At 34.5% G+C, this 23,804-nt stretch overlaps 2 protein-coding genes across 32 annotated transcripts in view; one reads left to right on the top strand and one right to left on the bottom strand.

Annotated features, from left to right (window-relative positions):
* Positions 1–901, bottom strand: part of GIN1 (gypsy retrotransposon integrase 1) — a 28,835-nt gene extending 27,934 nt beyond the window's left edge. The window contains exon 1 of one of the 3 annotated variants that reach the window (XM_032275422.1): positions 810–901. The gene's annotated coding sequence lies outside the window, so the exon portion shown is untranslated. The remainder of the gene's footprint in view (positions 1–809) is intronic. The other 2 variants (XM_032275414.1, XM_032275430.1) reach the window with 2 other exon arrangements.
* Positions 902–910: 9 nt separating this feature from the next.
* The window catches only part of PPIP5K2 (diphosphoinositol pentakisphosphate kinase 2), an 80,605-nt gene continuing 57,711 nt past the window's right edge, over positions 911–23,804 (top strand). For 25 of the 29 annotated variants that reach the window (XM_032275305.1, XM_032275223.1, XM_032275189.1 and 22 more), the window contains exons 1-5: positions 911–1,236; positions 9,750–10,147; positions 13,596–13,791; positions 16,817–16,907; positions 18,162–18,247. In XM_032275305.1, coding sequence (XP_032131196.1) covers positions 10,034–10,147; positions 13,596–13,791; positions 16,817–16,907; positions 18,162–18,247 — 487 coding nt within the window. In that variant the 5' untranslated portion in view covers positions 911–1,236; positions 9,750–10,033. Of the gene's footprint in view, positions 1,237–5,515; positions 5,671–9,749; positions 10,148–13,595; positions 13,792–16,816; positions 16,908–18,161; positions 18,248–23,804 lie in introns of those variants that run through there. The other 4 variants (XM_032275183.1, XM_032275214.1, XM_032275400.1 and 1 more) reach the window with 4 other exon arrangements.

The raw sequence follows: 23,804 nt of genomic DNA, 5'->3' as shown, positions 1-23,804 counted from the left end.
TTTCAATCAACACGTTAATTTGGATCGGAATTCTGACATTTGAATTATTCTATTTTAAGGTCCAAAAAATGGACACCCACAATTTTAGGCAACGTCAAGGACTTGGAGATTCAAATACACGTTTCTACAATCTGCTTCACTTGAGAGTATAAATTCATTTAACTAAATATCTTCATCGCCATAAGCATTCACCTGAAGCCACATGGGATAAATGCATTTCCACTTTGAAAAGTATCTACTTTGGTTCAGAAGTGCCCATTTAAGAAAAACCCACACTAAAATAAAGTGTACATTTTCCTTTTAAAGTTACGTGACAGGATTCCCTCTTGAGCTCACGTTTCTCCCCACCACGTGTTTAAATCTGGAGCAAAATTTCAGATTAAATGATTGATCAAAGTAATGGGGAGAATTCTTCAACGCCGGCCAAATGTGCTTGGAATTTCAAAAGATACTAAACTGTGAGGAAGCATTTCTTAAGCGTTTCGGCGATTCGTTAACTGACTCTTAAGGACAAGGTCCAGCTACACTAAGAATCAGCAGGAAAATGACCACTTGGTAAAACTCAATTACACCTAGTAGGCACCTCCCCAGGCCCGAAACAGCACTCGCCCTTTCTGCTCAGCTCGCGTGGGACGTCACAACGCCCAAGGCCCTTCCGTCTCAAAGGCGCCTGCGCAGAATCTCCCCAAAGACTCAATTAAATCCTTCCTTAGGCCGACAGGGCCGAATGGTTTTGAAATTACTGTCAGGTTATGCCTCACTTGAAAAAAACAGTAGGTATGACACAGCACACCAGAATGACCACTCACCGAGGTGGTCCTAAATTCAAACGACAGGATTTAAGCTTCCTCTTGAGATTTATCTGGCGCTGCCGGAAGCGGAACTACCCGGGTCCTTAAGAGAATAGTCCTTTTGGGAGCCTTACGAACCACGGTCAGAAAGGTTAGGGCGGATCGTTTGGCTCTTGCCGGAAATTGTTCCGCCCGGGGAGGTTTCGGCGTGAGACCCGAGGAGGGCGGGGAAGAGGCGTGGCGGAGATTCCTGAGGTGTAGTAGCTCGAGGTGCCCTTATGTGGCCCTAGAGCTGCTACTGAAGGAAGTAGCCTACGTCCACGCCCACAACTGAAGTCTCAGGACGGACACCTCACCCCTGCCTCCGGTATGAAAGGGGGGAACCTAGACCTGAATGGGCTTGACCGTCTCCCAGCTGCTCGCGTGACGACCGCATTCGTGGCAGGTGAGGGCCCCGAAACCGGAGGAGAACCGGAGATGCGGAATGTGATCATGCCAAGGTTGAGGCGGCTGCTGGGCTTCTGCTTTGTCTTCCGTGCTCTGCATACCCTAAACACGCGCTCCACCGAGGGGCATGTGCCGGAGCGAATGACAGCATGGGCGTGGAGTGACAGTATAGCTTTGAGGGTCCTTTCGCTCCCTGATTTATCCTCCTGCTCCCCCATGGCGTCCCTTTTTCATTTCTTGGGTTTGAGACGCCAGAAATTGCAGCTCAGCTAAAAGGGAACTTGCCGAGCTTCTACCCCACGCGGTGTCTGGCTCCACCGAAGTGATTAGCCTCGAGTTGTGGGACTGCTGTGGGTAGACGTGGCTGTTTAAAAATTTTTTCTTCCTTAGTCTTTATCCCTCTCTGTCAACCCCATACCCACTTTAAAAGAACAAAAGCCTCGTGTATTGCCGCTTTTCTTAGTAGGGACCGAGGCTGCAGGTCACTGCTGCACCTCCAGCTGGAGGGCGTTGCAGCCTTCCGCGCCTTGAGGCCAGGATGATGATCCCTGGATGGATCTCATTCACGAGGTTCTTGACCACTTCCTAGGAATTGGCAACTCGGAGTTCTTTGGATAGTAGCTGTCTTGCTGGAAGACTTAACTATGGAAGTGGGAAGCATAGCTGATCTTAGCATGCAACATTCTCGCTGTACACTGGGACGGGATTTTGTTTTGGTGTTAATAAATATTTTTTGTCTCAGATGGATAAAATAATAACGATAGTTACCATTAACAGAGTCTTATGTGTGCCAAATGCTTTACATATTTTGTCATTCATTCCTCTAAACAATTCCGGGAGGTATGCTAGATTATTATCACCATTTTACAGAGTTAGAGATTGAGGCTTTGAGCAGTCAAGCAACTTGCCCTAGTAAACATTTGTTGTAAGTAAACGTTTGAATCTGTGTTAAAAACCAGATCTCTCTGCTTTCAAAATCTGTATTCTATTGTCCCGACCTTGTTCTTCCTCGATTTCAATTTCTTCATTAACATTTTCAGTGTCTGAAAGCATTCATTTATTTAAAAAAATTTCTTGTACCTACTTACATGTTTGAAAAAAAGATAGACATGATCTATGTCTATGGAGCATTGTGATGCAGAATTAAGTAGTTCCAAAATACTGTACTTACTGCAGCACAGGTTTATGTAAAGCAAATGACTAAACTGATGCACAGAAATTTTTAAAATCAAAGATTGCTGTTTAAATTTTAAATTCATATGACTTTCAGAGTAGTTGATTACCCAAGTAAATGCTATGCACCCAGTTAAGTAGTGGGAACATAGATTAGGTCCTTGTTCTCTAAAAGCTTCCATGCAACTACAATATAGACAATGTTAAGGAACAATTAATATTCTCATGTGGAAAAGGAATTGTGGTTATGTAGGACGATGTTCTTATTTTTTAGGAGATGCATAGGAAAGTACTTGAGATGAGCTATGTTAATACCTAGTACTTTCAAATAGTGCAGCGAGAGAGAGAGAGAGAGAGAGAGAGAGAGTGTGTGTGTGTGTGTGTGTGTGTGTGTGTATTAAAAAGAAAGCAAGCAAATATGGCAAAATGTTGGCAATTGTGAGTATAATGGTGGGTATATGGATGATTAATACACTGTTCTTTCAACTTTTCTGAGTATTTGAAATTTTTCATAATAAAAAGTTGGAGAGGAAAATACCCAACTCAGATGGAAACAGATAAGTGAAAAGATCTAAAATGCCACAGAACATAGAAGATGGGAGAGAGTTTTTAGGCGTATTAACATAAAAAGAGGTGTGATAGTTCTTAGGAAAACATTCATTGAACACCTTCCAGTTGGTTTTTGAATAAGGGATAGGAACTTTCAAGGAGAGCAGTGATTTCTGGGCAGAAGGAAATGCAGGTTCAGCAAAAAGGTATTAAATGAAAGTTTGAAGAAGGAAAAAAATTCAACATGAAGGTTGTGTGGAACTTGGAATGGGCTTTTTTGTGTAATCCTGTTAATGAATGAGATTGCCTTTGCCAGCCTGCAGAAGCCTATTTATTCCCTATTATGTGGATGCACTATTAGTGCCCTGGAAAGGAACCGCCATTTATAACAATGTTTGCACTGGAAAATGCTTTTGAAATTTCAGGAAAACTGGTTATATATTTGCATTAAGACTGAGCAGCAGGAGCAGGAGCTCCCATTTCCTCTGATTTTGAGAGTAGAAATCTACTAGTTTATAGTTGGGCTCCTGAGGGAACCTATGAAAAGGGCTACAATGATGGCTTGGAAACATTAAGCTCAGGTAAGGAGGGGTCTGAATATTAGGTGGAACTGATGGCTGATCCAGGGTGTTATTTTGAGGATCAGGTAGCTCTGGCCACTACCAGTAAAGGTATGAAAGAGACGACTGATTATCCCAGGTAGTAGTGTTCATGACAGCCTCAAACAGTGTGGTAAGACTAGAAAAGATGTAAAGAGGTCTTCAACAACAGCAGTGGCAAAGGATTTCTGTGGCTTCATTAGACAAGAGGTAAGTAGATACATTCTAAATTGAGTTATTTATGTTTATTCCTTGCCAATTAAATCTGTTAGAAAACTGTCATAACAATATTTAACAAAATATTAAACAGCAGACATTTCCTGAGTGCTTAATATGTGCTATTTGCTGTGGTGTCTGTATTGTAATTTAATCGTCAAGACAATATATAAAATTCATAATTCCATTTTATAGATGATGACTAGAGAGGTTCAATAACTTGACTAAAGACACAGAGCTGAGCAACTTTCAGAAAAAGTTTTCAAACTCAGAGTTTTGTGTCTAGAGCAATTGTTCTCATAGTGTGATTCCAAGATGTGCAACATCAGCATCACCTTGGAACTTTTGGAAAAGCAAAATATTGTCCCCCACCGCTAGAGTTTTTAGTTTTAGTATTTTAACAAGCTCTACAGGTGATTCTGTTGCATGCTAATGTTTGAGAACTACTGCATTGAGTGTGGACATTTTTAGTAATGTTAACACTCATTTCAGATTTAGAAATCAGGTTTAAGGGGTATTTGTCTTTTGTACAGATAGATTCCCAAACCTGGCTGCTCATCCATTTGTAAAAATATAGTTTTTCTAGTTAAGAATTACTGTTTAGGAATTCCTAATCTATGGTAAGCGCAGTCACTTGTGTTTTAACAAGTCTATCAGATAATTCTGATGTAACCAGTCCATTTTGGGACTGCTGCTATAGAAATAATTTTAAAATTAAAATAGGTTCAACACTGATATTTGAATAATGTATGTGTCTTTACGCCCAGACAGTTAACATAAGTTGAAATTAATGACTGACCATTGATCAAAATGCTGAATAATGTGGAAGTGCTATAAGCATAAACTGTACTTGGTTCAATTATCAGCGTTTTGAGTGAAATAACAAATCATTTTGAATGTCCTGGATCTCTTATAATGCTCATAAGATTTCATCTTGTTCTATGGTATATATGCTACTTCGGTGAGAGAAATATATTTGAATTTATATTTTTAGTTTTCCGATAATTTATATTTGTTATGCTGTCATAAGTACTATGGAGTCCTGATTTTTGCTCTTAAGTAAGTATAGTGGCCTTTGGTTTAAACAGACCTGGGTTTGATTTTCATTTGCAATCCTAATTGGTTGTGTGATGATGATCAAATTACTTAAACTTTCTGAACCTCAAGTCTTAATTTATAATGACAAAAGAGACACGTAACTACATATGTAAAACATTTATGAAATGAAGATATTCCTAATTCCAGGATGGCTGTGAGATTGTTAAATCACAAAGCAGTAAGTAATTTCTTCCCAACTCTTTTCATGATAAGGCATACATGGAAAATGGTACTATTTGTACAGTATCCTGGGGAAACTGAAGAGAGTGCTACTGGAAGCAATTGGCCAGGGAGTAACAGCTGTCTTGAAGGCTGAGTCAATTAATTTATTGGCATACTTATAGTTAATTCATGGTGAGGCAACAGGGTGGGAGGCTCTGAATTTACAAATATGGTACTTAATAGGTAACAGTGCCTAATAAATGTTCATTCCCTTGATATTTATGTTTTGGAGGGATATACATAACCCTAGCTGTTAAATAATAAGGTTATAGGTGACCGAAGGTCAAAACGAATGATTCGGAGAAGAGGTCTTGTAAATTGTTAAGGGAAATTTTGTAGAGGAATATCTATTGGGTACTTGAGATGTGCCAAGCAAGACAAAAATTCTGCTTCATCAGTTTTATCTCCTTTTTATTGTAGGAAATCTTCAATAATACTCATTTTCAAAAACTGATTCTCAAACTTCGCTACCTGTTGGAATTACCTGGGAAGCCTTAAACTTACCTGAACTCTACTCTCAATCATTTTGATTTAAGTTGTGTGGAGCATAGCCTAGACCTTGGGATACAAGCACTGTTAGTATATTATCTTTTATATAAAAGTATTAAAATAAGCTATATGTACAATTTACAGATAAGGAAATTGAGGCCCTAAGAAGTTAACTTACTTGCTCAAGATCAGCTAATTGCAGTCAGTTGGATTTAAACCTAGGTATTTTATCCCCTGAATCCATGCTCTTAACCACTAGCCTGTTAATTTTTTAAATAACATCTGTTATTAATGACATCTGTTATTCCATCATATATTAAGATGGAATCATGGAAAATAAAAAGAAAGACTTCCTTCACTTTATGTCCTTTAGAGGTCCAATTCCTCTGTCCATCTTTTATAAACTCTTCAAAATAACTGTCTGTATAATTTCTCTGTGTTTCATCTCCTCTTACTTTCTTTTTGTTTGTTTTATTTTTTGAGACAAGTCTCATTCTGTTGCCCAGGCTGGAGTGCACTGGCACAATCCCGGCTCATTGCAACCTCTACCTCCCGGGTTCAACTGATTCTCCTGCCTCAGCCTCCCGAGTAGCTGGGATTACAGGTGCACATCACCATGCCAGGCTAATTTTTATATTTTTAGCAGAGAAGGGGTTTCATCATGTTGGCCAGGCTGGTCTGAAACTCCTGACCTCAAGTGATTTGCCTGCCTCAGCCTCCCTAAATGCAGTGCAATCACATTTAACAAATTGAAAATTCTTATTATGGCTCCTCAGTCCTTTGTGTGCATCTTAATACTTACCCAACATGATTTTCTACCAGTTTTCCTTTGCTTGCTTGTACTGCTCTAGTTACCTTACTATTTAATGAATTTGGGAAAAATGCCAAGCATACTTCTGCTTTAGAGCCTTTATACTTTCTTTCTTACCTGGAATGTTCCCACCATATAACCCCATGGTTTGTTTCTCATTTAATTTAAATTCATATTTAAATGTCACCTTATTACAGAGGTCTTTCTAACATGTATTTATTTGTTGATTTACCTAGTGCCTTACCAAATGAATGAATGAGACATGTTTCAGACCTAAAGTCATAATCAAATGAGGGATATATATCTATATACTTCATGCTGCATTAAAGACTTAAATAGAATGTAAGTGAACAAAACAGGATAGATCAGTCATTCATTTATACCCTTGGGGAAAAAAAAGCTATTGGATACATACTTTTTTCCCCAAAAGTTGATTTCTACCTACACGTAAACATACTTTGTAAAGTATTTCAAAAATGTGGGAAAATATGTATTGAAAAGACTATTAGAGCTCTCTAGAGGGACAGAACTAATAGGACAGATATAGCTATAAAGGTGTGTTTACTACGTAGTATTAAGTCACACAATCACAAGGTCCTGCAATAGGCCATCTGCAAGCTGAGGAGCAAGGAAACCAGTCCAAGTCCCAAAGCTAAAGAACTTGGAATCTGTTGTTTGAGGGCAGGAAGAATCCAGCACGGGAGAAAGATGCAGCCTGGGAGGCTAAGCCAGTCTAGCCTTTTCACGTTTTTTTGGTTTTGTTTTGTTTTGTTTTTAAATCTGCCTGCTTTATATTCTAGCTGCGCTGGTTACTGATTAAATGGTGCCCACCCAGATTAAGGGTGGGTCTGCCTTTCCCAGACCACTGACTTAAATATTAACCTTCTTTGGCAGCACCCTCACAGATACACCCGGGATCAATAGTTTGCATCCTTCAATCCAATCAAGTTGACACTGAGTATTAACCATCACAGAATAGCAGGAAACAGCCCCATAGGTCTGCAGAACTACAACCGTTAGTTCTGCCATTGTGTCAAGGCTCATTAACTGATTTTTTAAATTTTATTTTTATGTATTCCAGACTTTTTACAATGAATACTCTATAATTAAGAAGCTAAAAAAATTAATTTTCAGCTTTACCTCTACAACAGATTGTTTTCATTTTTGTTATAATACTTTAGGAGGAAGTACAATACAATTTTAAAATAAGGCCATAAAGTATGTATATACACACTCATATATTCATGTATATATACATATAAGTATATGCCTATATATTGCATTGACATACTGGACCTGGCATCTCCCATCATTGACATTCTGAAGTGGATAGTAAGACACTTATTACATTTCATTACATTATTACGTGTTCCTATTATCATTTTTATTGGCGTGCTTATCACACTAAAATATGAAATGTCAATTTACTTGGCTGCCTCTCTCTTAGACCAAAAGCTCCTTAAGGAAAAGAGCCACGTTTACTTTGACTTTATATAACTAGCACCTAATACTATGCCTTTTACAGTAAGTAAATAGTATTTGTTCAATAAATATGTTCATTTCAACAAATAATGAACAATTCATTCTTTTAGATTTACATGTTAGAGTCAGTAGGGAGTTTGGTTTATAGGAGTATTTACAGAAACTATGGTTTATTGAGTGTTTAATATATGCCAATCACTTATGCTGTCTCAGTTAATCTTTACAGGGTTGCAGGGTGCTACTGTACTTCCTTTTTCTTTTCCTTTTTTTTTTTTTTTTAACAGCCAGGTATCCACCAGAGATACTCCCTTTTTTATAGACTAATAGCAACTAGCATACATCACTAGTTATGCAATGACAGATTAAAACAGATATATCTGACTCCAGAATGTTCCCCTTCCACTATTGAAATATTTGAGCTATTTTTATATGGAAAGACTAAAAAAATAAAAAAAACAAGAGATATTTGCCATTTGATAGAAAACAGAACTGAAATCAACTTATCCACCAACATCAAGTTTTACAGCAACTGGAAACTTTCCATTTTTCTTTTTTAGTAAACATTTTTACATGTTAAACAGTGCAGAAGGAATAAGAACAAAGGCTTTGATTTATAAAGTAAATTATTTCTGCTTTAATTTTTAAATTACAAATTATTTTAAATTTTATAACACTGTAATTTAAAGTGAAGGCTGACTGGGTAGATTGGTTTTAATGTCTACTGGGGAGTCACCGGTTATACTGGAATTAGATCTTTAGGAGTAGAACTTTTGGAATTATGCTTTTAATTCTGTCTAGCATATTGTTTGACTTTTAAGAATATTCAATCAAGTAATTTCTTGTACTACCAGTGATCAAATAAAGCATTTGTTATGTGGCTTCATCTTGGTATATAATTAATTTTAATATGGCTAGGAAACAAGTACATGGAAACAACTATGGAGAGGCGTATTTTGAGATGTTACTGCTCTTAAATAGTACTCATTTATCTATTTGAAACAGAGTCTTCCTCTGTTATTCAAGCTAGAGTATAGTGGTAGTCATAGTTCACTGCAGCCTCAAGCTGTTGGGCTCAAGTGATCCTCCCACCTTAGCCTCCCAAATAGCTGGGATTACAGGCATGAGCCACTGAGTCCATCCATCATATTCATGGATGCCTGGTTATGTAGAAGAGTTTGAATGTCAGTGAATCACATAAATTGCTTGCAGAATTTAGCGCACATGTACTTTTTTTTTCTGGGGATAAGACCCATAGATTTTATTAGATTTGTTAAAAGAGTTTTTGACTTCTATACGTTTAAGAGCTGCTGTTAAAATGAAATCTGTTTAGACTCTAATCTTTTTTTGTTCATTTATGTTTGAGATCAGAATGTAGAATGGTTATGTTCCCTAAAAAACCTGTTTGCAGATAACTTTTACAAACTGATTTAATATAATTTCAGATTAATATTTGTCAGTGGTTTTTAAAGCTGCATTACATTTTGTCTGTTCTTTTCCATGGAATTCAGATATTTTGTAATTATGTGCTAAGAGATTTAGCTTTAATATAATTGTGTTATAACTTGAGTAATTTTCTGTTAATTGGTTTAGATATTTTTAGATGAGGAATTTAATGTGTAGTCTTTTGTTATTTCATATGTTTGTCAAATTGCTAACATGTATATTACTGAAGATAAGCCTTAGTTTCTTAATTTTTTTGTTTTTACTATAAGTAATTTTTCTATTGGAGAAAATGTATTTTCATTTTGACAATATACAGTAAGTTATTGGTGCTGATTTTATGAGTGTCATTAAAGTGTCATTTAAAATTATTTTTTACAGGAATGTTTCTGGAGTGTACTCGCCAAAATTAATTTTTTCGTTGCGTTTTAGGTAAAAAGATTGCTATATCAACTGAGGAAAGCAATAGTCTCACTGTCTTTATATTTTGAATTACTACAACAACTTTGATAGCAACAATGAAGCAATGATATCTAGAAACAAAAGAGCATTTGCCAACAGTCATCATAATTTCAAGTGATTGTACAAGCAGAAACAAGCTGTCGCAGACCTGTGTGTCAGCTAATATATGGAGAATGCTTTCTTCTGATGCTATTTATTTAGAGGCAGTTTTAATATAAATCATTTCAATTATACCTATATAAAATAAAATAAAAATGAGTGAAGCCCCCAGATTCTTCGTTGGACCAGAAGATACTGAAATAAATACTGGAAATTATCGGCATTTCTTCCACCATGCAGATGAAGACGATGAGGAGGAAGATGATTCTGTAAGCTGTTTGTTTTTTTCTTTGGTGAGAGAAGACCAATACAGTATAGGCTTTTTACTAATCACTGTTAAGGTGAATTAATCTTAAGACTCTTTTTTCCATATACAAATTTGTTGGAAAATGCTTTTTCCGTTTCATGGCTGATGTTGTTGAATCTATGGTGAATCAAGAAATACAATTATGGGTCAGACCTCTATGTTGTTTAATGATGCCTATTTTAGTTTCTTACAGTGATATGCATAGTGTAACTCAGTGCTAGGTAAAAAAAGTGGCAAAGAGAAACAGTAATCTGGGCCATAAATACAAAAGGTTTTTTCTATGTAGAAATATATAATAAATAATTGAAGATGAAGTAGAAGGAAAAAATTTTAAAGGTACTAAAGAAGATAGATTACTTAACTAGATTCATTAAGCTTATCATGTTACCAATGTGAGTTCTGGTTAAACTGATGATACTCATATTTATTAACTTACAGAAGTCTGAAAACTGAGTGGCTAGAAGGGTAGGCTACCTAAAGTATGTGTTTGTATGTGTGTCTAAAACTTGTTTTCTTTCTGATATAATGTTATATCCATGCTGGATCTTAGGAATGATATACATTTGTTACGCTTATTTTGCTTATAGTTACATTAGACCAATATTTTTTTTACTCATCATTTAATTTTTTAAGTAGAGATTGATTTACTCTGAATACTGATTTAAAACACAGACTTACAATGTGTGTTTGTTTTGCATATATTTCTAATTGGAAAGAGAATTTAGTTTTAAGAGAAAAACCTGTTCTATTTGGTAAGAACAAACCAAAAATAATGACTAGATGACTCTTTAAGCCCTTTTTTTTGTAATAAAAATATCTTTCATAGTGGAGTTATACATATCTGAAATGCAAACTCTACTGTTAACTCATTTAAAACCTTCAATACAGAGCACTTTTGCTACCTCCGGACCCTGAAAAACTAGATTTTCGGACAGGCTTCTCTTACCAGCTTAAACTTTTCTTCATATGAAGTTTTATCTAGAAGTCCTATAAGTAAAACATAAAAGCAAAGTGTCTGTGGCTCACTTAAACTAGAAAGCACTGTTGCCTCAGCCTCTACTACCTTTATCCCCCTTTTCTACAGTTCTTCTGAACATGGTGTGAACGCCACTGGCAGATCACAGCCAGGCTAATTACATGTAAAACTTTCATGTCTCATCTGTGTCTACATCTAGACCTATCCCATCCTTTCCACCTTTTATGTTTTAGTAATATCAAAATTTTTATTTCTGTATATTGCCATACCATGCGTCTTTACTGTTGTGTGTACTCTTTTATCTTTCTGAAACGACCTTATTTTGGGGTACCTTGTGTATTATTTTTCATTCTTCCAAACCCTCCTCAGATTTCACCTTTTACTCTTTCCACTCTCCTTGCTCTTTTTCCGAACAAAAATTGAAATACTTCTTCCTTATTACTGTGTCTTTACATTGGCATATACGTATACAGTTGTCCCTCAATATCCATGGGGGATTGGTTTTAGGGCTTCCTGTGGATACCAAAATCTGCAGCTGCTGAAGTCCTTTTTATAAAATTGTGTGACATACAAGCTGCATCTACCCATATGTTTTAAATCATCTCTAGGTTACTTGTAATATCTAATACAATATAAATACTGTGTAAATAGTTACATCATTTAGAGAATAATGATAAGAAATATAGTCTGTGTATGTTCAGTACAGATACTTTTCTCCCCCAAATATCTTTAATATATGATTAATTGAATCCATGGATGTCAAACCCATGGATATGGAGAGCCAACTGTACTTCTATTCCATGTATCACAATGTATTTTATTATTACTGTGTTTCCTGGTAGACTCAAAGTACTTTGAGGATAGGTACTTCTATATATCTAATCTTTAGCACATAGTATGATGCTGAAATATGATGCACAATTATCATTTTACAGGAGCTTGATTGAGTTCATTTGATCTCTAGCTTTATATTTATAAAACAATTTATTCCAGATCATTCTCCTGTTTTTAAGGTGTCTCTCCTGTTTTTAAGATTTCAAAGATGTGAATATCATGTTTTTAGACATTAAACCTAACAATGCCTCAGATTTATTTAGAAAATTATCTTCATGATTTTAAAGTTTTACCTAATAAAGAAATTCTATAATTGTGTCTTAAGAATGTAAGGTTATTTGTAAATTTTAAACTTAGATGTTTCCCATTCATCTTAGCCAGTGAGCAGATATTCATTAAATAGAGCTATAATAAGTAAAACTAATATATATTAGTATTTAAAAAAATTGTAGAGCAATGTGAAATGTTAGGTTAGAGTACATTTGTTATCTGGGGAAATCTACTTTAGGAACATTATAGTGAAATGTATCAAAACTTTTGATCAGGAAAGAATTGAATAAGGGAATGTAAAAGTGGATGGTCAGAAAGGTAAATACAGAAGACTCCAGAAAGGTCAGCATTTATAATCTATTTGATTTACCAATTAAATCTAGTACCGATTGGAACTCTACATTTCATGAGTTTGAGGAGACAATACAGAAATATTGTTCTAGGCATAAAAAAGGAACAATTTAATTCTGATGTTATTTCATTTTATTTTTAGATATATTAAGAAAAGCCCAGTAAAGCACTTTTGTCCTAGATTATAATGTTATATGAAATGTATAAAGTATCATGGAAGAAAGAAGAATTGAAATGAAAAAACTCAACACAGAGTTGTATATTTGATATACAAATGCAAAGATCACAAAATCTTGAGTAATTTTATAAATCTATGAGCTACTCATAAATTAGTTTCTATATCCTGCTTTTTCAGTTTTAGGCTGAATCCTGGTCTTTGAGCTGTTATAAGGATGCTAGAGAAGAGTAACACCAATAAATAGGAGTATTGACTATGAAGACAGGGGTGGCAAAGAGACTTGACACCTCTGTTAGCAGTGTGACTTTCTTTAAAATTTCCTTCCAAGTTGTCATTGATGACCAATGAATATTCAATTCAAACTACAATAATAATTTAATACTGTATAGCTTTGTAGTCAAGACTGTGTCTTACTTTAGGCAAGAGGATTATTTTATCTTTTTGCATACAGTAGATCAGTTTTGGCCCTTACTATACTTTACTGGTGTGAGAAAGGTAAATAAATGCTAGAGGTAGTTAAAGAGGGGGTACTTTTTAAGTTTTAAATTTCATTGAAAATAGCAACAATATTTGTTTTGAAAGTGTTTTTGTTTTTAAATTTTTCTCCAGACCTTTGTAGAAAACTGCTTTTTAAGTGTTTATTGTAAAAATGATATAATTTAAAAAAATTCCATTGTTGGTTAATGTGTCACTTTTATTGATTCATCACATGTTTTATCTACTTTTGGAAAACAAGTTAAGATAGCTATACTTTGGAGTTCATGTAAAGTTAACCTGATTTTTGTTTGGTTTTTGTTTTAGCCACCAGAAAGGCAGATTGTGGTTGGAATATGTTCCATGGCAAAGAAATCCAAATCCAAACCAATGAAGGAAATTCTTGAACGGATCTCCTTATTTAAGTATATCACAGTAGTAGTCTTTGAAGAGGAGGTTATTTTGAATGAACCCGTGGAAAACTGGCCTTTATGTGATTGTCTCATATCTTTCCATTCTAAAGGTATTAAGGGAAGTAGGGGAGAAACTCCTTTATCCTCTCTGATTATAAAACTACTACATATTAATTATAGACTATGAGATAAAAGTAATTTTTAACCCACTTTCATGGACAGGTGATATTAACATTTTGATATATTTCTTTCCAGTGTTTGTCTTCTCTGTGTATTTTTTAAATTTAGTGTCATAGTGTGTGTGTAATTTTATATTTAACTTTTTTCACTATTATATCAAGAAGTTTTTTACCCCACCATATCATTCTTAGGTAATGTGGGCTTTAATGGTAGCATAGTATATTATTGTGTGGATATACCATAACATATTTAAATTTATGTAATAACCTAACATTTGGACAGTTTCCAGTTTTCACTATTAAAAATAAGATTGTTTGGACTCCTCACTGCATATTTTTGTTTATATCTCTAAGTTTCTTAGGATAAGTTCTTGAATTATTGAATATTTTAAGCCCCTTTCTATGCTGTATAGAAAAAGATCTATCATTCCTCATATACATATTCATACTTTATTTTTAAGAACTTAATAATTTAAGATTTTTAGATATTCCTTGCTATATTTTATTAATCAAGCTGAAATATCAATTCAGGTTAAGTATTATTTCATAGCAAAGTCCACTAATCAAAATTATTGCTTAGTGTATATCTGAAAGAATCTGTGAATTAAGTAAAATTCCCACTAAGAACTATTAATTGAAAAGACGTGTTCTCAGTTGTAAATGTATTCATATTTAATCATCACTTGTTACTAAAATATGTTGTCCTGAGCTATGTTAAAGTCTTATTTCAGCAAGAAAAAGATGGAGCATGATTGTGCTACCGTAGCCTAAATTGGTGTTCATTATTTTGTAGAGAAGTCAAGACGCTGATCTTTACATACTGAGGCTGCTCATATTAGAGAACCTTAAATTTCTTCCTGCTTGAGAGTAAAGTGTTCTTCTCTTACTCTCACATGGTTCTTCCTATAAAAGCTACATTTGCCTGTAAAATCTAGGTGCTATAGCTAATGTCATATTCCATATACCATCTTTTGGTAGGGAGTGTTTCTCTTTAACGAAAACAAAAGCAGGAAACTGTGTAGGTATTTCTATTTGCTGAATTCTGTAAGGAGGCTTCAATCATAGACATTGAGACATCTTTACAAGTGATGATTCTGAGAGGAAAAAACTTCAAGGATTTGTAATTTGTGGATAAGTCATTCTTGATATAGGGTATCTGTATTTAAATTTTAAAAACTAAAAGGAGTTTAGGAATAAATCTTGTTTAACGGGCCACAGCTTTGTCTTTTGTTTTAATTTCAGTATGTTTTAATACTTTTTCTCTTAACTAGTACTGTAAAATATAGTCTCTTCACAGATATACTTAGTATTCTCTAGTTGCATACTAAAGTTTTGTATCCTTGCTGATTTTTATGCTTTTCCATAGATATTTATTAAAATATTGTCTCTTAAGAAATAATAACTGTTAACGTTTATTGAGCACTTATTATGCCAGGTACTGTGCTAAGTGACTTACATACACACTATTATTAATTCTTCAAAACTCTACTAGGTAAAACTGGTATAATACTCCTTTATGCTGGTGTCAGAGACTTAGAGACATTAAACAAATTTGCCCAAGGTCACATAGCTAGTGAAAGATGAAACCAGAATTTCATTGCTGTTTTATGCCCTTAACTGTTACAGTATACAACTAATGATGTGTATGATGTATAAAATTGAAGACTTTGTGTCAGTTTTTTTCCCCTAGAGACAGGGTCTTGCTCTGTCGACCAGGCTGGAGCGCAGTAGTACAGTCACATAGCTCACTGTAACCTCAGACTTTTGAACTCAAGTGATCCTCCCACCTCATCCTCCTGAATAGATAGAACTATAGATTGTGCCACTACCCTCAGCTGATTTGTTAAATTTTTTGTAGAGATGAGATCTTGCTATATTGCCCAGGCTGGTGTTGAACTCCTAGTCTCAAGCACTCCTCCCAACTCAGCCTCTCAGTGCTGGAATTACAGGCAAGAGCCGCTGCACCTGGCCTTAGTGCCAATATAGAAAGTAAAATATAATCATTAAAATTTTGGGGGGGAGGGGTCCTGTTCTTAACCACATCTGCTATTTGATTTGTTTTTATTGTAATTAGAACTTTTACCAGCCTAGAAGTTTCACGGAGTTAATTTCTAATATTTTAATGACCTAGCCTAGCATGATTCTGCTTATATATTTTATATTTTGAGCATATATGTCATCTATAAATTAATTTTTGCTTTTGTTGCCTTATTGTTTTTTTTGAGATGGAGTCTTCCTCTGTAGCCCAGGCTGGAGTGCAATGGCGCAGTCTCCACTCACTGTAGCCTCCGCCTCCTGGTTCAAGCAATTCTACCTCAGCCTCCCGAGTACCTAGGGTTACAGGCATGCATCACCACACCCAGCTAATTTTTTGTATTTTTAATAGAGACGGGTTTCACCATGTTGGCCAGGCTGGTCTCCAACTCCTGACCTCGTGATCTGCCCGTATTGGCCTCCTGCTGGGATTACAGGTGTGAGCCACTGTGCCTGGCCCGCTATTTTTAAAGGTACATAAGGTCTTCGGATACCAGCTAATTTATGTGTATAGGTATCAAGATAAGTGAAAAGAAGATATGTTAAATATATTTTTTAAAAATTACCAGGTGATTCTGAGACACCCATGTTGTTATTTATATAGAGATTTCTCTTTGTGTATGAGGTGAATCTTACCTACTTTCAGGTGGTTGACAAGTCAGACATTCACTCACATGTCAGTGCTCCAAATTTGGTTATATAACCACTGGTTGCTATGCCTTAACAATCAGGAAAAAATAAGATTTAATATGTAAGTTAAATCAAGTTTTATGTGTATATTATTTCATAGCTTTTATAGAAGACAGTTATATGTTAATGAAATTAATCTTTTATGGGAGGTGGCATCAATTCAAGTTAATAAAGTATAGATGTCAACTTATCTTGAGACTGTACAGAATATGTTAATAATATGTGTTCTTAGGATTTCCACTGGACAAAGCGGTTGCCTATGCAAAACTCAGGAATCCATTTGTAATCAATGACTTGAATATGCAGTATCTCATACAGGATAGGTGAGTGGTAAAGTTGACTGAATTAAGGGAAGGAAAATTAACATTTATTTACTACCTACTCTACATGGACATGTCATCAGATGTTTTTGCATTATTAATTGATTGTACTTTCAAAATAATGGTCAGAAATAGTTATTTATTACCTAATTTTATAGATGAGGAATCTTGATAGGAAGATTGGTTAATCTCCCCAAAGTCACAAGTAGTTTCCCAAGTAGTAGGACAAAGACTTAAATGAGATTGTTTACTTTCTAGAACCTTTTAAACCATTGAAAGTTAGGAGCACTTTTTCTGTCATGGAACTGATGATGAATTTAAGACGTTACTTATTATAACTAGATTTTTTTAAATGGTAAAGTATACCTGTTTTGAAAAATGTTACACTGTATGTCTTAGCATTCATTTAACAGTAAAAAGCACAGATTTCTAATATATTGTAAAATGAGTATATTTATATATTTCATTTAATTGATATTTCACTTCAATAGTTATGTCACCAGCATTCTATTTTTTCGTGTTGTTACCATTGCAATATGAGATTATATATGAAAATGCTTTGTAAATATGAGACCCTATGGTTTTTTCACTTTGCTATTTTTTTCTATTCTTCCAGAGAGTAACATTATTAATCTAAAATTTTAAACATTTTCTCTATGTTTACATATTAATTCATATTATATGTGCGTGTGTGTGTGTGTGTGTGTGTATATATATATATATATATATACACACAGCTATAGAAATGTGTGTTTATTTTAAATGGTTAGAAAAGTAAAAGTGTACCGAAAGCCATTTAATCTTGTCACTATAACTATCATATTTCTTCATACAGAAAGCAACACATACATACAATACAATCACATTTTACCAAATTAGAATCACTTTTCTCTAGTATGCTGTGAATGTTTCTCCATGTCATTAAATACTATTTGAGCATAAGGTGTTTAAGGCTTAGGTAATGTTCTATCATTGTGATATATCAACTTTAACCATTTTTAAAATACATTTTATGTCCTCAGTTTTAATAAGCTAGAGAAGAATTGTGCATAAATTTTTGTTCTCATTGCTATTTCCTCAGAATACTTTTTTAAATATTTGAAATGACATATTTGTTTATTTAAAAAATAAAAAGGGTTGATATACACACTCTTTTTAGTTGTAGAACAGAAATAGTATCTTCTAAGAAAACTACAATAATATATTCATTGTGAAATGGAGCAATAAAACAATAAGGATGTTTTCCTTTTTCTTCAGGAGAGAAGTCTATAGTATTCTTCAAGCTGAAGGTATTTTACTTCCTCGTTATGCAATTTTGAACCGTGACCCAAATAATCCCAAAGGTAAGAGTAAGAAATTTTGAGTAAGCTTCCTTTGCCATTTGACATACTTTTGGGCCACATTCTTACAATAATTAACTGGAAGGAATTTAAAGAATTTATCATATTCCATTAAAAAAAATCTAAACAGACAAACATTATATTTAATTAAATTGTGATATTGAGTTAAAAGACTACCTAATAGTTTAGAAGTTATTTATCCTTCTCTTCTTTGGCCTGCTTTTGATATATCTCTAAGTATCATGTTAGAATTTTGAAACTACATATCAGTAAATTTGTATTGATTTAGGGTGAACAAGTGATTTACCTATGACTATTGAATTCAGTTTTAGAAACTTCATGCTACAATGCCAAAAACTAAAAATTAGCCAAGAATTTTGAAACACAGTTGGCCCTGGAACAGCATGGTTTTGAACTGTGACAGTCTGCTTATTCCTGGAATAAACATAAATTGAAAATTGAATATTCATGGGTCCCACATATACTGATAGCAGACTTTTCATTTACATGGATTCTGCAGAGCCAACTGTGGGACTTGAGTATATGAAGATTTTGGCATATGAAAGGATTCCTGGAACCAGTCACCATGTATACCAAGGGACAACAGTGCTTCTAAGTATTTATTAATATTTTTAAAGCACTGTTTGCTCTTTTTTTCTGGTTATCTGAAACATGGCATGGAAGCTATACCTAACTGAGTCTGAAGGCAAGATACATGTTTATCTTAGGAGTTTAATATTCTGTTCACACTTAGTATTGTGGGGAATTTTGATGAATTTATCATACCTTAAGCCATCTTTTATTAAAACTGGAGGGGGAGACAGAACGAGATAGCCAAATATACCCTACAGTGATTATCCCCTTCCCCACAGGAACACCAAATTGAAAACTAGCCATGCAGGAAAGCACCTTCCTAAGAACAAAAAAATTACCCCACCTAAGTGGCACCTCTAGGAGTCGACAAGAGTTGTAGCATTCCTGGGCTTAGGACGCCCCCTAGTGCTAATACAGCTGCAGTGACCTCAGGCATAGATCATAACACAGTCTTTTTTGAGTATGTGGAAAGCTTTCTTAAAAAGGATGGACACAAACGTGCCCAAGCTGTGAAGACTGAATTAAATACCTAACTCATAAATGCCCAGACATCAGTGAATGTCTACAAGCATCAAGAACATCCAGGAAAATGTGACCTCACCAAGCAAACTAAATAAGTTACCAGTTACCAATCCTGAAGTGATGGACATATGTGACCTTTCAGACAGAGAATTCAAAATAGCTGTCTTGAGGAAGCTCAAGAACTTCAAGGTAACATGGAGAAAGAATCAGAATGGTATCAGAGAAATTACAACACAATTGAAATAATTTAAAACAAGCCAAAATTCTGGAACTGAAAAATTCAGTTGACAAACTGAAATATACATCAAAGTCTTTCAACAGCAAAGTGGATCAAGTAGTAGAAAGAATTAGTGAACTTGAAGACCAGCTATGTGAAAATACATAGCCAGAGGAGAAAGATAGGAAAATAATGAAACACCCCTACAGGACTAAAGAGACCTCACAGAGGAGTCTGCACAAACTGCCCAGGTAGCACTTTTTTGTCTTTTTAGCCCACTCCTTTCTTTGTTTTCCTTTAAGACCTTTGGGACCTACATAGTTAATAAGGGGAAGGGAAGATATCAAAAAAAAAATCTTAAAAATAGCCTTAATGGGGCAAATATAAGAATTATTGCACTTAAAGACAACATAGAGAGATCATGGTAGAAAGTTTATTCAAAGAAACAATAATAAAATTTTCCAAATCTAAAGAAAGATATGAATATCCAGGTACAAGAAGGTCACAGAAGAATATGAAGATTTAACCCAAATAAGACTACCTCACGGCATATATTAATCAAATTCTCAAAGATCAAGGATAAACAAAGGATCCTTAAAACACCAAGAGAAAAGATGTATATAACATATAAAGGAGTTCTGATAAACTGGCAGCTGAGATCTAAGCAGAAAGCTTATAGGCTAGGTGAGAGTGTGATGGCATTTAAAGTATTGAAGGAAAAAAAAAAAAACAAAAAAACTTCCAGCCTAGAATAGTCTATTCAGCAAAATTATCCTTCAAACGTGAAGACATAATAGACTTTCCTAAACAAAAGCTGAGAGATTCATGAATACCAGTCCTATCTTACAGGAAATGCTAAAAGGAGTTCATCAAATGCTAAAAGGAGTTCATCAATCTGGTAGAAAAATGCATTAACAACAAGAAAGCATCTGAATGTTTAAAACTCACTGGTAATAGTAAGTACACAGATAAATACATAATGCTGTAACACTGTAATTGTGGTGTATAAATCTCATATATTTCATAAAGACTAAAAGGCAAACATGTCAGAAATAATTACAATAACTTTTTAAGAGTATAGAAACATAAAAATAGAGACAATAAAAAGGGAAGAGGGATGGAGTTAAAATATAGAGTTTTAAAAATTTTCTCCTTCGTTTCTTTGTAATCAGAGTTGTCATCAGTTTAAAATAATTGGTAATAAAATGATACTTGTAAGCCTTATGATAATCACAAAACTAAAATCTGTAATAGATACACACACACACAAAAAGAAATTAAAACATACTACCAGAGAGAATTACATATATACATATTTGAGACAGGGTCTTGCTCTTCACCTATGTTGGAGTGAAGTGGTATGATCACATTTCACCAAAGTTGGAGTGAAGTGGCATGGTCACGTTTCACTGTAGCCTAGACTTGCAAGTGATCCTCCCACATCAGCTTCCTGAGTAGCTGGGACTACAGGCATGAGCCACCAGGCCCAAGTAATTATTTTTTGTAGAGACAGGGTCTCACTGTGTTGCCCAGGCTGGTATCAAGACTCCTTGGCTCATGTGATCCTCCTGTCTCAGACTCCCAAAGTGCTAGGGGCCATCATGCCCAGGCAGAAAATCACTTTCCCACAAAGGAAGACAGGAAGGAAGGGTGGACAAAAAAATAAAAACCTCAGAAAACAAATACCAAAATGGCAGTAGCAAGTCTTTACCTATCAGTAATAACATTGAATGTAAATGGTCTAAATTCTTGCATCAAAAGACATAGAGTTGCTGAATAGATTAAAAAATAAGACCCAACTTTCTGCTGTCTACCTATGACCATTTCAATTGATGGAGAAAAAGCATTTCTCTGTCATTTGATAAAATTAAACATCTCTTTATGGTAAAATCTCCTTAAAAACTGGATATGAAAGGAACTTACCTCTATATGATAAAAGCCGTGTATGACAAACTCACAGCTAACATCATATTGAACAGGAAAAAGGTGAAAATATTTTCTCTAATACTTGGAACAAGACAAGGATGTTCACTTTTGTCACTTTTATTCAACATAGTACTGGAAATTACAGCCAGAGAAAATAGGGAAGATAAGGAAATAAAGGACATCCAAATTGAAAAGGAAGGGGTTAAATTATCCTTGTTTACAGATGATATGATCCTATATTTAGAAAATTCTAGCATCTCTACCACAAAACTATTAGAGCAAGTTCAGTAAAGTTGTAGGATACAATATCAACATTAAAAAATCCATACCATTTCTATATGTGAACAGCAAATAATCTGAAAAAGAAACCAAAAAAAGTAATCCCATTTACAGTAGCTACAAATAAATACCTAGGAGTTCACTTAAAGAAATGAAAGAGCTCTTCTACAGTGAAAACCATAAAATGCTGATGAAAGAAATTGAACAGAACGTGCAAGAAATGGAAAGTTACTTCATTTTCATAGATTGAAAGAATCAATATTGTTATCATTGCCATCCTACTCAAAACTGCCTACAGATTCAGTGCAGTCACAATACCAAAGACATTCTTCAAGAAATAGAAAAACAATCCTAAAATTTATATGAACTCAGTATAGACCAATGGAACAGAATAGAGAATCCAGAAGAAAATACACACATTTGCAGGTAACTCATTTTCAACAAAGGTGACCAGAACGTCCACTGGGGAAAGGACAGTCTCTTCAGTAAGTAGTGTTGGGAAAATTTGATATCTATATGCAGAATGAAACTATACCCCTATCTCTCTCCATATATATAATCAAAATGGATGAAAGACTTACATCTAAGCTCTGAAACTATGCAGTTACTAAAAGAAAACATTGTAGAAACACTCCAGGATATTGGTCTGAGGAAAGATTTCTTGATTAAGTAAGGTCTCAGAAACCCAGGCAACCAAAACAAAAATATACAAATGGGATCACATCAACCTAAAAAGCTTCTCCACAACAAAGGAAATAATACAGTGAAGAGACAGTTTATGCTATGGGAAAAAATATTTGCAAACTACTCATTTGACAAGGGACTAATAACCAGAATACATAAGAAGCTCAAACAACTCTATGGGAAAAAAAAATCTAATTAAAATATTGGCCAAAGATTTGAACAGATGTTTCTGAAAGGAAGACATACAAATGGCCAATAGGTATATGAAAATATTCTGACCATCACCAGTCATCAGAGAAATACAGATCAAATCTGTAATGAAATATCATTTCATCCCAATTAAAATGGCTTTTATCAAGAAGACAAGCAATAATAACTGTTTGTGAGGATGTGGAGAAAGGGAATACTATTGGCAGGAATGTAAATTACTAAAGCCATATTGAGAACAGAATGGAGGTTCCTCAAAAAACTAAAAATAAAGCTACCATGTGATCTTGCAATCCAACTTCTGGGTGTATGTCCAAAAGAAAGGAAATCAGTATATTGAAGAGCTGTTTGCACTCATGTTTATTGTAGCACTGCTTGCAATAGCCAAGATAGAAACAACCTAAGGGTCCATTAATGGATGGATAAAGAAAATATGGTACCTATACAAAGTGGTATTATTCAGCCATAAAGATAATGAAATACTGTTATTTGCAACAAAATGAATGGAACTGGAAGTCATTATGTTAAATAAGCCAAGCCAGAAATAAATACTGCATGTCGTCATGTGTGGGTGCTTAAAAAAAAATGTAGAGCTTGAGCTTAGAATAATTGTTACTGGACGGAAGGATTGCAAGGATAGCAGGGATGAAGTGAGGATGGTTAATGAGTATAAAAATATAGTTTGATAGAGTGAATAAGATCCAGTATTTGGTAGTACAAGAGAGTGACTGTAGTTAACAATAATTTATTTTATATTTTGAAATAGCTGATAGTGAAATTAGAATGTTCCTAACACAAAGAAATGATAAATACCCCAACTATATCTTTTGGGGTGATGAATACCCCAACTATACCAATTTGATTATTGCGCATTGTATGCCTGTATCAGAATTTCACATGAACCACATAAATATATACAACTATTAGGTACCCATGATGATTAAAAATAACATTAAAAAAAAAAAGTCATCATCATCTGAAACAGGAAACTTTTCTTGTCTCGAGGTAAAAAATTAACTTTCTAATTGGATTGTTGGCTTACTTTGCATAAAAGTTCCTTTTCTAACTTAAATAACTTAATGTTTTACAATATCTATGATAGAAATAGTTCCACACAGTTTTCGGAAGATG

The sequence above is a fragment of the Sapajus apella genome, unplaced genomic scaffold (genome assembly GCF_009761245.1).
Source record: "Sapajus apella isolate SASKATOON/1434 unplaced genomic scaffold, GSC_monkey_1.0 scaffold1, whole genome shotgun sequence".
Classification (NCBI taxonomy): domain Eukaryota; kingdom Metazoa; phylum Chordata; class Mammalia; order Primates; family Cebidae; genus Sapajus; species Sapajus apella.
The sequence above is the reverse complement of the archived record's forward strand: the minus strand, read 5'-3'. Positions and strand labels throughout refer to the sequence as shown.